Raw genomic sequence first — 13,628 nt, forward strand, 5'->3', positions numbered from 1 at the left:
AAAAAAATTAACAGTTTTGGATTTTTTTTTTTTTTTTAAGGGGTTAAAATGTAAATAAAACCATATAAATTTGGTATTCCTGGAATCGTAACAAAACACAGATTATAGGGGACATGTCATTTTGGCTGCACAGTGAACGCTGTAAAACCGAAGCCCGTAAGAAAGTCGCAGAAATGCATTTTTTCTTCAGATCCACCCCATTCTGAATTTTTTTTTTTCCAGCTTCCCAGTACATTATACAGAAAAATTAATGGTGGCATCATGAAGAAAAATTTGTCCCACAAAGATTAAGACCTCATATGGCTCTGGGAGCGGAGAAATAAAAAAAAAAAAAAAAAAAAAAGTTATGGGGTTTAGAAGGAAGGGATTCAAAAACGAAAATCAAAAAATGCCATCGACGGGAAGGGGTTAAAGCTATTGAAAAGCCCTAGCTATGATGGTTCAGCTTACTTGTGCAGTCTAAAGGTTTGCCCCATGTGATATTCTCTTTCATTTCATTGGCCATCTTGTCCACAGATTCTACCCCACATCACCCTTCACAAGCAACACCAACTCAGAAGAAAACGCCAACATCCTCCACAAGGCAAAAGGACAAAGTTAATAAAAGAAATGAGCGTGGAGAAACTCCATTACACATGGCAGCTATACGAGGAGACATAAGTCAAGTGAAAGAGTTGATTCGTCTAGGCGCTAATGTCAACGTAAAAGACTTTGCAGGTAAACCTCAAGACATGTTTCTATTGTATAGTGTGGTGTAAGTATCTTGTATAGAAATAAAACGAAGGTTCAGCTTGCATTGGAAATCTAGTTGTTTGTTGTCATTCCCGTCGCACATATCTGCTAATCTAAGCAGTTGCTCACAGCAGTTCTTTATGCACAAAATTTGAGGGCACTCTGCCAAGACTCAGACACTTCATGAATTTTTTTTTTTTTCTTTCCTTTTTTTTTCTGCTTTTTTACGCAACTAGCATAAATGTGCCAAGTGTTATAAATAAATGTATTATGTTTTGCAAGGAACCAGAGGAAATAGGAGGGTAGAACAATTCAGGTCACAATATGGTTAACTCTTACCAGTTGTACATAAGCTGTAAACAAGTGAAAAATGCATGCGTTCTGCTATCTACATGTAAGAAAAAGCCAGCTGAGTGTTATCAAAGTGTATAATACTGGTGAATTGTATTAGAGCAATTAAATTATTGTAGAAAACGCCTTTTTTTTTCCCCAGGTTGGACACCTCTACATGAAGCTTGTAATATGGGATATTATGATGTTGCAAAGCTTCTGATTGCAGCTGGAGCTGATGTAAATACCCAAGGGCTTGATGATGATACACCGCTTCATGACGCTGCAAGCAGTGGACACAGAGATGTAAGTAGTTCACAAAGCTTTCCTTCTTCTTGAGATGTACTTGTGCAACTGATACTGTGAGAACATCTGCCTGACTGAGTGATGGCTACCGGAGAAGATTGCTAGGTTTCCCATCAAAACGATCGAAACCTTAACACAACACACAAGTCACTGTTGTTTGTAATAAAGTGGATGTGACACTGCCTTGTGGTAAACAGAAGCCACAATGCAAATGTGACCAGAACTTGAATAAAAGGATCTTCCCCCATCTTGGCAAATGGCTACATTGCAAATAGTAGAGGACAGGACTTGTGGAAACAGCCGAGCACCGCCACTCTACACAGTTTCCATAGCTTACATAGAGGTCAATAGGAGCTACAGAAATGGAATAGCACATTTAGCTACGCTATACCTAGAACCTCCCATTCACCTTTATAGCGGTTGGGACCTGCAATTTGCCAATAACTTTGTTTTCTTAAAAAAAAAAAAAAGTGTTTAGGACATGAAAACTTTGGTCGTGACACGGCTTGTCTCCCAGCTAATAAAGCAGCTAAGTGAGTAGCTATCTACAGTGAAGGAAATAATTATTTGATCCCTTGCTGGTTTTGTAGGTTTGTGTACTAACAAAGACATGAACAGTCTATAATTTTAAGGGTAGGTTAATTTTACCAGTGAGAGCGAGATCAAAAATAAAATCCAGAAAATCACATTGTATACATTTTATAAATGTATTTACATTTTGCAAGTATTTGATCCCTCTGAAAAACAAGACTTAATACTTGGTGGCAAAACCCTTGTTGGCGCGCACAGCAGTCAGACATTTTTTTTTTGTAGTTGATGATGACGTTTGCGGACATGTCAGGAGGAGTTTTGGTCTACTGCTCTTTGCAGATCATCTTTTAAATCATTAAAATTTTGAGGCTGTTAATTGGCAACTTGAAGCTTCATCTCCCTCCATAAGTTTTCTATGGGATTAAGGTCTGGAGACTGGCTAGGCCACTCTATGATCTTAACATGCTTCTTTTCGAGCCACTCCTTTGTTGCCTTGGCTGTATGTTTTAATGTCCTGGCAGAGAAAAGGAGGTTGATTTTACGGTACATGGCTCCATCAATTTTACCATTGATGTGGTGAAGTAATCCTGTGCCCTTAGCAGAGAAACGCCCCCAAACCATAATGTTTCCACCTCCATGTTTGACAATGATGACGGTGTTCTTTGGGTCATAGCCAGCATTTCTCTTCTTCCAAGCAAGACGGGTTGAGTTAATGCTAAAGGGCTCAATTTTTGTCTCATCTGACGACAGCACCTTCTCCCAATCACTCTCAGAATCATCCAGGTGTTCACTGGCAAACTTCAGACGGGTCTGCACATGGGCCTTCTTGAGCAGGGGGACCTTGTGGGCACTGCAGGATTTTAATCCATTACGATATAATGTGTTACCAATGGTTTTCTTGGTGACTGTCATCCCAGCTGCCTTGAGATCGTAAACAAGTTCCCTTGTAGTTTTAGGCTGATCTCTCACCTTCCTCATGATCAAGGATACCCCACGAGGTGAGATTTTGCATGGAGCCCTAGATCGATGTCGGTTGACAGTCATTTTGTACTTCTTCCATTTTCATACTATTGCGCTAACAGTTGTCTCCTTCTTACCCAGCGTCATGCTTATGGTTTTGTTCCCATTTCAGTGTTGTGCATGTCTATGATCTTATCACTGACATCCATAGAAAGCACTTTGGTGTTTCCCATGTTGTAGAGGTTACAGTCTGAATGATTGAGTTTGTGGACAGGAGTCTTTTATACAGGTGACCATATAAGACAGCATCTAACTGGTCTGTAGGAGCCAGAACTCTTAATGGTTGTAGGGGATCAAATACTTATTTCTTTATGCAAAATGAAAATATATTTATAAAATGTATACAATGTGATTTTCTGGATTTTATTTTTGGTATTTTAGCTCTCACTTTTAAAATTAACCTACCCTTAAAATTGTAGACTGTTCATGTCTTTGTGGGCGAACTTACAAAATCAGCAAGGGATCAAATAATTATTCCCTTCTCTGTAACAGTTATTATAATTTTGAAGATAGAAATATCAGCTAAAATTCATCCATGTTCTTGTCAATTCCATCAGTTTCCTATTGTATGTTATTGTCCCTGGGATTCTAGTTGTGTCAGAATGTTGCTCTGAATGACATTAGTATTAACTGTACAGAAAAAAACATACTCATGCATATTCATTTTTTTATTTAATAATGAAGATTGTGAAGCTCCTTCTCCGTCATGGTGGGAACGCATTCCAGGCCAACAAACATGGGGCTCGGCCAATTGACGTAGCTGAGACAGAAGAACTTGAACAGCTCCTGAAGCGAGAAGTGCCCCTTTCTGATGATGATGAAAGTTATACAGGTGTGCAGAAGTTTTCTCTGTGTATACTTGGTTGTTTTATTTTTGTCTGTAACATTGTGCGCAGCAGGCAAGAGATGTATCAGACTAATGTATTTTTTGAAGTCTGAAGAAGTGTGGCGTTCCTCTTTACTCCAAGTTTGCAGAAAGAACACTAAAAGATAAGGCTATACAGGAAGGGTAGGCATCTGTAATAGAATTTATATGGATGCCTATCCTTGCCTTCTCTCTCTGAAATTTTCAGAGCTTTAACCCCTTCCCGCCGATGGCATTTTTTGATTTTCGTTTTTCGTTTTTGACTCCCCTCCTTCTAAACCCCATAACTTTTTTTTATTTCTCCGCTCCCAGAGCCATATGAGGTCTTAATTTTTGCGGGACAAATTTTTCTTCATGATGCCACCATTAATTATTCTATATAATGTACTGGGAAGCAGGAAAAAAATTCAGAATGGGGTGGATTTGAAGAAAAAATGCATTTCTGCTACTTTCTTACGGGCTTTGGTTTTACGGCGTTCACTGTGCAGCCAAAATGACATGTCCCCTATATTCTGTGTTTCGGTACGGTTCCAGGGATACCAAATTTATATGGTTTTATTTATATTTTGACCCCTAAAAAAAATTCCAAAACTGTGTTAAAAAATTTTTTTTCTAAAACTCGCCATATTCCGACGGCCGTAACTTTTTTATACATAGGTGTACGGGGATGCATAGGGCGTCTTTTTTTGCGGGGCTGGGTGTACTTTTTAGTTCTACCATTTTCAGGAAATGTTATTGCTTTGATCACTTTTTATTCAAATTTTTATCAGAATCAAAACAGTGAAAAAACGGCGGTTTGGCACTTTCGACTATTTTTCCTGCTACGGCGTTTACCGAACAGGAAAAATATTTTTATAGATTTGTAGAGCGGGCGATTTCGGATGCGGGGATACCTAACATGTATATGTTTCACAGTTTTTAACTACTTTTATATGTGTTCTAGGGAAAGGGGGGTGATTTGAACTTTTAATTTTTTTTATATTTTTTTTAACTTTTTTTTTTTATTTTATTTTTTTTTTGCATTTATTAGACCCCGTAGGGGTTTTGAACCCCAGGGGGTCTGATCACTAATGCAATGCATTACAATGCTAATGCATTGCAATGCATTGCAAAAAAGCATCCTTTCTTTTGCAGGCTGCATAGACCAGCCTGCAAAAGAGAGGATTTGCAGACAAGCCTGGGAGCCTGTACAAGGCTCCCGGCTGTCATGGCAACGGGAGGTCAGCCCTGGAGCATGCTCCAGTAGCCGGCAATCCCGGCCAAAATGGTGGCGCCCAAGCGCTGCCGGGAAAATGGCGCCTCCGGCGCCTTTGACCGCAGTGCCGGAGGGGTTAATGCCTCCGATCGCTCCGGGGACCGATCGGGGGCATTAGAGCCGGTTGTCTACTGCTTAAAGCAGTAGACACCCGGTGGCTATGGCGGCCGCCCAGCTCCCAGGCAGTCGCCATAGTTACAGACCCGACATGCGCCGTACTATTACGGCGCATGTCGGGAAGGGGTTAAATACTTTCTCTTAATATCTTAGTGGTGACAGACTTTTATTGTGATTGGTTGAACTCGTTGAATTATGATTGGTTGTGATACTGGAACATACTGTAAGAAACTTACATACTTGTCAGAAACCCAGCCATGATTTCCTTGTTGTTACAAGATTATCTTCTTGTGCATGGATTGTCCCTGCCGCATAACCTGTCTGCAATAAGGAAATCATTGTTATATAAAAGAGTGGTTCTCAAGGCATGTTATGCGTACCCCTGAGGATACATCCAACCATCCCTGGGAGTATGCACCGCAGTGAGAGTCCGCCTGCCTCTAATGGTAGTTCATGGGGTTTGTCACCTACAAACTACAATTATTCTCGGAGGGTCTCTTTGGACTCTCAAAGTTTAATTAGCAGTCACAGGGGAGGTGAATAAACATAAAAACAGTGTTATTCACCTGTCCTGGGCTCCAGCACTGCTCCCTATGCTCCTCCAACCTACAGAGATGATGTCTGGTGTTGACGTGGGCCATGTAGCATAATGAAGCATACGCTACATCACCGACTGACGTCACCTTTGTAGGCTGGAGTTGGAAGCAGAGCAATGTCGGCGCTCAGGACAGATTTTTTTTAATGTTTGTATACCTCTGCTGGGCCTCCTCTAATTATAGGGTCCGAAGAGACATTCTGAGTATAATTGTAGTTCACAGGTGATGAACCCCCCAAAAAATGCAGGTTTGGTCAAAACCAATATTTCTTTTGTATGTAGAATTTTATTAATGTTGAGGCCACTATGGGACATTCTACGGTGTGGGGGCCACTATGGGACATTTATACTGTACGGTAGCCACTATGGCACTGTTATTTTACATGTGCGGGCACTAAGGGGTCCATTAAATAATTGTTAATGAAAGCTGCAAAGAGAGCCTCATTTTATTAACATTTATAAGTGATTGCTAATTTGGGAGTACTCGGTTGGTATATTTTCTCACCAGGGGGTGGTTCACATGAAAGGGTTGAGAACCACTGGTCTAAAATATGCTATATGTTAGCTTTATTTTACAGTGGAATTCACTCTCAAGGCTGTGTTACACAGCCAGTCTTCAATCTCTGAAGTGCCAAGAAATTACAAACTCATAATTACATAGGCCAATGCAAACTGGCGTTGCAATGATCTCTCCTGCAATTGTTTCTCCCCTATTCAGCTGTACAGATTATAGTACTGCCCTGTTTACACAGTAGGTTGCTGATAATCTGCATCAGCTAATTAGTGAGTGGTTGCTTGTAGCACCATAAGACAGGGTTGGTATTGGCCATGAGTGTTCTTAGGAGCACTTGTTGCCAATAATACCAGTCTTAAGGCCATATTAGACAGTATGATATGAAAGGCTATGCTGTATGAAACTATGCAACAGTTTGCATTATCACTATAGAGTGAAAGCAATGAAGAGCCAGGGCAGATCATAACATACAACAGGCACCCCTGTGTCACAGACAATCACTTCTGTAGGTTCTGTACATGATGGAAGGATTGGTTTTGCTATATTCTTAAGATATAGTTTAATTACTTTGTATGTATGCATGTACATACAGCACTAGTATCATGCCTATTTTTCCTTATTATTTATTTGGATACTATAGTTAGTTTTTTAATTTCATTTTTTTTTTTCAGTTGTAATTTGTTTTTAACTCTATACTTTTTATTTTGTTTTTAAAGACTCTGAAGAACCACACTTCACCAACTTGTCCAGTGTGGATGAGAACTTGGATTCAGAGGGTGACAAGGAGTCTCTCATTAGTGAAGCCAAACATGACCCTGTTAAAGGGACCTCTTGTACCCCAGGTCTTGATGAATATGAATTTAAAGATGAGGAGGATGAAGAGGATGAAGATGATGAGGACGACGAGGATGATGACGATGCTGATAATTCAGAAATCAGTAAAATGCTGGAAGAAAAGCGAATGGTCAAGATTGACATGAAAAAGGAGAACAATGAAGAGAGTGAAAACTTTTATGTAAAGAAAGAGAAGATTGATTTTCCAAAACTGTATAAAAATCGAAAACCAAAATCTTCTCGGCTTTTGTTTACAAGCTCTGATAGTTCAGATGATGATTTGTTGCCTGAAAAAGTGGGTTTAATATCAGAAAGCCTAAATTCTGAGGGTCGGATTAAGAAAGAATTCAGTGTTTTACAGGAACAGAAGGAGAAGGGCAAAGTCAAGAGGAAACTAAAAACTCAAAGCAAGAACAAGGAGAACAAGGAATTAAAACAGGAAAAGGATAAAAAGGAAAATGTGAAAGTGGTAAATTTAGTAATGAGCTCTGCCTTGGATTCATTAGATAAATCTAGAGATGAGGATGTATTTAGGAAGTCTTTGTGTACCAAGGAAGAAGGGTCATTACATTTATTACAGATCACTCCTGGCAAATCCCCTAAACATTCATATGCATTTGTTGACAAGCAGGCAACACCTCTGAAACAAGAGAACACTAAAATTTGTGTTTCACCTCCAGGTGGATCCGAGTCCTCATTACAACCAGAGTTATTTCGTTATGATCAGAGCCCTGACTCCGAATATGCACTAGAAAGTTCAAGTGCCACGTTTTCAAAGTATAAGGAAAAAAGTAAGCATCTGAAAGACTTTTTGACAGTATTAGAGTATGGTGAGAGGCCTGTTACCAAGTGCAAAGAAGATGACAAGAGCCCTTCATATGAGACACCAGAATGTATTGCTAAAAAGGCAGACAAGGAAGGCAAAGTACTAAAGAAGCACAAAGTCAAACATAAAGAAAGGGAAAAGGACAAACTTAAAAAAGAACCAGATGCAGAAAAGGAGCGAAGCAAGCATCGAGAAAACAAAAACACACAAAGAAATGTGGAGTTTGACAGAGAATTTTGGAAAGAAAATTTTTTTAAAAGCGATGAAAATGATGAGGAATTTCTTGGCATGGACTCTAGAAATACCCCAGTGGAGAAAAAATTGAAGCTGGAAAAAACTCCAGTAAGGGATGAGAAGTCACAAGAGAATCACGAAAGCAAAGAGGGTCCCAAGGATGATTCCGAGGAAGTTATAAAAAAGGAAAAAGATAGCAGTAACCTCTTCCCCGAGAAAGAAGCTGATGTCTTTTTACCGAATGTGATTACTAAGGATGATTCTTCAAACACGGAAAGAGAAGCAGATACAGAAAAAAAAGCCAGAGAAAAATCCGATAAAAGGTTAGCATTAAAAGAAAAGGACATGGATAAACTGGATAAAAAAAGTTCTGATAAGGAGAAAAAAGCTAAACAAGATCACAAATCTGAGAAAACTGAAGTACACGAAAGCTCTGACAAATGCAAAATCCATTTACAGTCTTTACAAAAAGAAAATGACAAAATTAAAAATGCCTCTTCTAGTAGGGAAAAACCAAAGGACAAAAATGAGAAAAAGAGTGAGAGAATTGAAAAGGATAAGCATATTGGTGAGCAAAAAGCTCTTTCAGATAAAAAGATCAAACCATCAGATAAAGATCTCGATACAAGTAAATTGGATAAAGGGAAACGTAGGGAGCGGGAATACAGAAAGAAGGAAAAATCTAAGGAAGGAGAATATACCGCCGGGACTAGTGGAAAGTACAATCAGGAGGACAGAAAGCAGGGTAACAATGAGAACAGCAAAATCCTGCATGAACGACTGTCTGCAGTCAAGGAAAAGAACAAAGACGAGCAACAGAAAATGACAGATTTCAAAGAACGAGACCGGAAAGATAAAGAAAAAGACATTGATCGATACAAAGAGCGGGATAAACATAAAGACAAAACTCAAACCAATATATTGAAAATGAAACCGAAAGAGGCAGAACCAGAAAAGTGTAAACCAAAATTACAGATCCTTAAAGAGTCCCGGCCTAAAGAAAAACGACTTGTTAATGATGACCTGATGCAAACTAGTTTTGAACGTATGTTGAGTCTCAAAGATCTAGAAATTGAACAATGGCACAAAAAGCATAAAGAAAAAATAAAACAAAAGGAAAAGGAGAGGCTTAGGCATAGGAACAGTACAGACCTTGGTAAAGTAAAGGAAAAACAGAGGCATACACAAACACCTTCCAAAAGCAAAGAGCTGATGAGATCCAAAAGTTCCGAAATGTCAGATGTCTGTACAAAAGAGAAATTATTAAAAGATGCCACAAGCTGCAGATCACAATCTGTTGATTGCAAGAATCTGATGCACACTGGAAAGACTCTTTTAATTTTAGAGAATAACAATAACCTTGCTAGGTCTCCCAGATCCGAGAGTGAAAAAACTGGTCTGAGCTCACGATCAATATCTATGATTTCGGTTGCAAGTTCTGAAGACTCTTGTCATGCTACTGTGACGACTCCAAGACCTGCAATGGAGTACGATTCAGACTTTACACTTGAAGGTTCCGACTCTCAAATGTCATTCTCTCAGTCACCGTTTTTACCATGTGCAAAGTCACCGGCTGTTCTTGATCGGGAATTAGACAGCCTTCCTGAGTTGCCTGATCGTCTGAAACCAGCTGTGATAAATAGACTTCTCCCAAGTTATCTCAGGTCAGTCTCAGTTGAAGATAGCAAGCTGGCAATAAGCGAATGCAGGCCTGTCGTAGAAGTAAGGCGATGCAGCATGCCTGCTACTTTTGTGGAACAAATAAAGACCCCTTCGACAGTATTGGAAAATACATTGCAGGAAACGTCATCAGTAGCCTCATCCATTCCAAATAGCTGCCTGTCTCCTAAACCGGAAATATTATCTTCGTCAGAGACTACATTATCTAACAGCCATCCTAGCAGTAGAAAGTCTTTACCTTTCAGTAAACCTGGTGTAGAATCCATTGCTTTAAAGCCAGAGACACAATTAAGTTGTGAAGGAACCCCGGCTTATGTTGGAGGAGATAAACCAAGTCATACAGGAATGCCTTCAACTTTGTCAGAGCCTGAATCTGCTAAATTGGTTTGTTCTGAGAATGAGTTTCCCATCATTAGTGAAGGTGATAAAGAAGGAGCACAGGATCCTCAACCTTCTGGGCAAGAAAACATAAAAGCAGGTACTCATGAAGTTGGTATATCACCTTCTACAACATCTTGCCCCAGTGTTACAAATCCTTTAACCTCTGAAAAACAGAGTTCCCCGAAATCTGCACAACTTAGCAGTCCTAAAGAGATACAGAACATTGTAAAGGAAGATCAAAATGCTTGTGCCAACACAAAATGTGTCAAAGGACAAGATCTGTTAGAAGATGATCCAAAGCTTTCTCAAGTGGAGAAGATTACAGTATCTCCTGATCCACCCCTAGAAAACGTCCAACCAGTGGAAAAGATAAAAATTCTACTTTCGGACTGTGCTGTTGACAAAGCACTAAACAAAGACGAGGTACCAGGGGACTCTCAAAGTAATGCCCTGGCGAAAGACAATATTATTCCAGATAAAACAGATGATGAACAATGTACTGGCAAAGAAAGCAAGCCTAGTTCAGAACCTGTGGCAACTTCAGTAACAAACAATAAGTGTCATTTGGATTTGGAAAAACCATTACAAACCACAGAAACCCCTAAAGACAATTCACATGTTCCAGTCAACAGGTCGGTGCATTCAAGAGAGTCTGCACTGAAAAAGCCTGACCAAATCCAATGTGCATCTGAGAATAATGCCCTCTCCGTGCAAGAAGAGATTCAGAAGTTTAGTCAGTCTATCAAAATGGAAGTAGAAGAAAACGCTGAACTGAAGACAGAACCACAAGAAATTCCTCAGAGGATTACAAGAAATCGGGCTAATATGTTAGCCAATCAGAATAAACAGATGCAGACATCCTACTCAAACCCTTCAGAAAAGGAGACTGTGGAAACATCCATATCACTAAGAGGGAGGATTCGTTTATCTGATGATGATGATGTTCAGGTTCATCACCCACGGAAAAGGAAGATGCCTCGTGTGCCTCAACCAGGTCTGGTCAATCCTTCAATACAGCAAGCTAAAGAGAAAACACAGCAGTCCCTGGCTGCCGTTGTAGATTCTCTGAAGCTCGATGACATTCAACCATATCAGTCTGAGAGGGCAAATCCATACTTTGAGTATCTCCATATAAGAAAAAAGGTAGAAGAGAGGCGCAAGATGTTGTGTAGTGTTATTCCTCAGGCACCGCAGTACTATGATGAGTATGTGACCTTCAACGGCTCGTACCTACTAGATGGGAACCCTTTCAGCAAGCTGTGCATACCAACGGTAAGCCTCTTCAAGTGACTATTGTCTTACATAACATTATTTATATGGCACCATAGTGTTCCACGATGATTTTCAGTCAAGAGATTGCAATGAGGATGGCCGTAGATCATAAGAGCAATGTAGAGGGGTGCATAGGTAAAAGTGCCATGTTCACCTAATAAATCAGTGCATCAGGGAATATAGAGTTAAATAAAACGGATTTGTGGTTTTTAAAAAAAAAAAAAAAACAATGACTATTTAAATGGATGTCCATCCTTCCGCATCTAGTTTTTCCACCCATTGAACGGATCTGCTCGCACAATGTGCATTAAGGCGAAACAATTATACCGTATATACTCGAGTATAAGCCGAGTTTTTCAGCACAGTTTTTGTGCTGAAAAAGTGCTCCTCGGCTTATATTCGGGTCATTACGGTAATTTTCTGCTAGCAGGCCAAGATAGCAGACTCCACCCCTCCACCGCTCCATCACACGCCGGGTGACGTAGCCACGTAAGCTCAGGCCCGTACCCGGCGTGTGGCTGCTTCCTGCCCTGCTGGCAGAAGTACCGTAAGTACTTCTGCAGCTCTTAATGTACAGCATCGCCGCGCTCCTAGCAGGAGCGTGGCGATGCTTTGGGCCCCGGCACCCGCCCCGTCTGGGCCGGGTATGTACCGTAAGTGTAATGGCGCCGCTCTGCAGAGCGGTCGCCATAGAAACCGGCCCTCCGCTGCAATGCTTACAACAGAGATGCTGAAGCTTATGCCTGCGATCTCTGATTGTAGGCATAAGCTATGGCATCTCCGCTATAAGCGTTACAGCGGAGGTGCCCTCCGGAGATGTCCTCCCCCCTTAGGTCTGCCCCATACCTTTAAAGATGCAGGCCGGCTCCTGCGCAGCGAGCTCGCAGGAGCCGACCTGTTCCGACGACAGCTGGGAGCCTAATGAAGGCTCCCAGGCCTGTCATCGCTATATTACTATTACCAGCCGTAATAGTAATGTAGACAATCTCCCATAGACGGCAATACACTTGTATTGCCGTCTATGGGACTTGCAATCAAATGACTGCAGGTTCAAGTCCCCAGAGGACAGAAATCGACATTCAGTGTCTGTTGGTGAGCGTCTTCTGCTGCCCATGGCGAAACCGTTATGCATAACGGAGATTGGGCGCTGGTGTGAACCTGCCCTCAAAGTAGAAAATGACTGTGACACACATACACATTAGATATCCCTGTGTCTGACAGTGCCCGGTCTACTGAATATAGGGGATCTGCAGTGCTCCTATTCCGTCGGGAAGGGGTTAATAGGAGCACTGCAGATACCCTATATTCAGCCAGGCTGAATTCCAACTGGGGGTAAAAAACCCAGTCCTCAAGCTCAGGGAAGGGGCAGACAGACAACCAAAACACCCCCTCCACTTCCCCAGTATCTACTTCACCCAAGAACTCGGCCATTTTAATTTTTTAAATTTTCCAGCAGCTGCTGCATTTCCCCCCTAGGCTTATACTCGAGTCAATAAGTTTTCCCAGTTTTTTGTGGTAAAATTAGGGGGGTCGGCTTATATTCGGGTCGGCTTATACTCGAGTATATACGGTAATAGGCCTTTTCTGTAACAAGTCTATAGCTCCTACAGTGTGTTACCTCTTGGGTTCTTCTTATCAGAGGCCTCCTGCACCCTCCCGTCCTGGCATACATAATCCTATTCCACTGTGAGCCTGAGTATGAGTCATATCTTAAAAGTCCTCCATGCTAATAAATGAGGCTGATGCCTTTTTATAATTGAGGTTTCAATAAGAAAATGTCCGGTTCCAGTGAGCTCTAACACATTTCCGCCATTTCCACCTGTTGTTAAATAAGCCTCTTGAAGCTTTCACACTGTGGATAGACCCTTATAGACAGATTGTAACGCTGAAGAAAATGATCATTATGTATTGACTTCCACATTTGTTTTTGTTTGAATATAAGTATTTCTGTATTGGAGAGCCTTTTCTAGAGACAAAACAGAAGTTACATACTGTAAATGTGAATGGCTTATATGAATTTTCTTTTTCTTACAGATTACACCCCCTCCATCCCTTTCCGAACCACTGAAAGAGCTTTTTCGACAGCAAGAGGTTGTACGTATGAAGCTCCGTCTACAACATAGCATTGAAAGGGTA

At 40.8% G+C, this 13,628-nt stretch overlaps 1 protein-coding gene across 6 annotated transcripts in view; it reads left to right on the forward strand.

Annotated features, from left to right (window-relative positions):
- The window catches only part of ANKRD12 (ankyrin repeat domain 12), a 110,206-nt gene that overhangs the window by 87,871 nt on the left and 8,707 nt on the right, over positions 1-13,628 (forward strand). For all 6 annotated transcript variants that reach the window (XM_075270666.1, XM_075270665.1, XM_075270663.1 and 3 more), the window contains 5 exons: positions 517-717; positions 1,226-1,368; positions 3,604-3,751; positions 6,982-11,492; positions 13,527-13,625. In XM_075270666.1, coding sequence (XP_075126767.1) covers positions 517-717; positions 1,226-1,368; positions 3,604-3,751; positions 6,982-11,492; positions 13,527-13,625 — 5,102 coding nt within the window. The remainder of the gene's footprint in view (positions 1-516; positions 718-1,225; positions 1,369-3,603; positions 3,752-6,981; positions 11,493-13,526; positions 13,626-13,628) is intronic.

Source organism: Leptodactylus fuscus, chromosome 4 (assembly GCF_031893055.1).
Source record: "Leptodactylus fuscus isolate aLepFus1 chromosome 4, aLepFus1.hap2, whole genome shotgun sequence".
NCBI classification, from domain to species: domain Eukaryota; kingdom Metazoa; phylum Chordata; class Amphibia; order Anura; family Leptodactylidae; genus Leptodactylus; species Leptodactylus fuscus.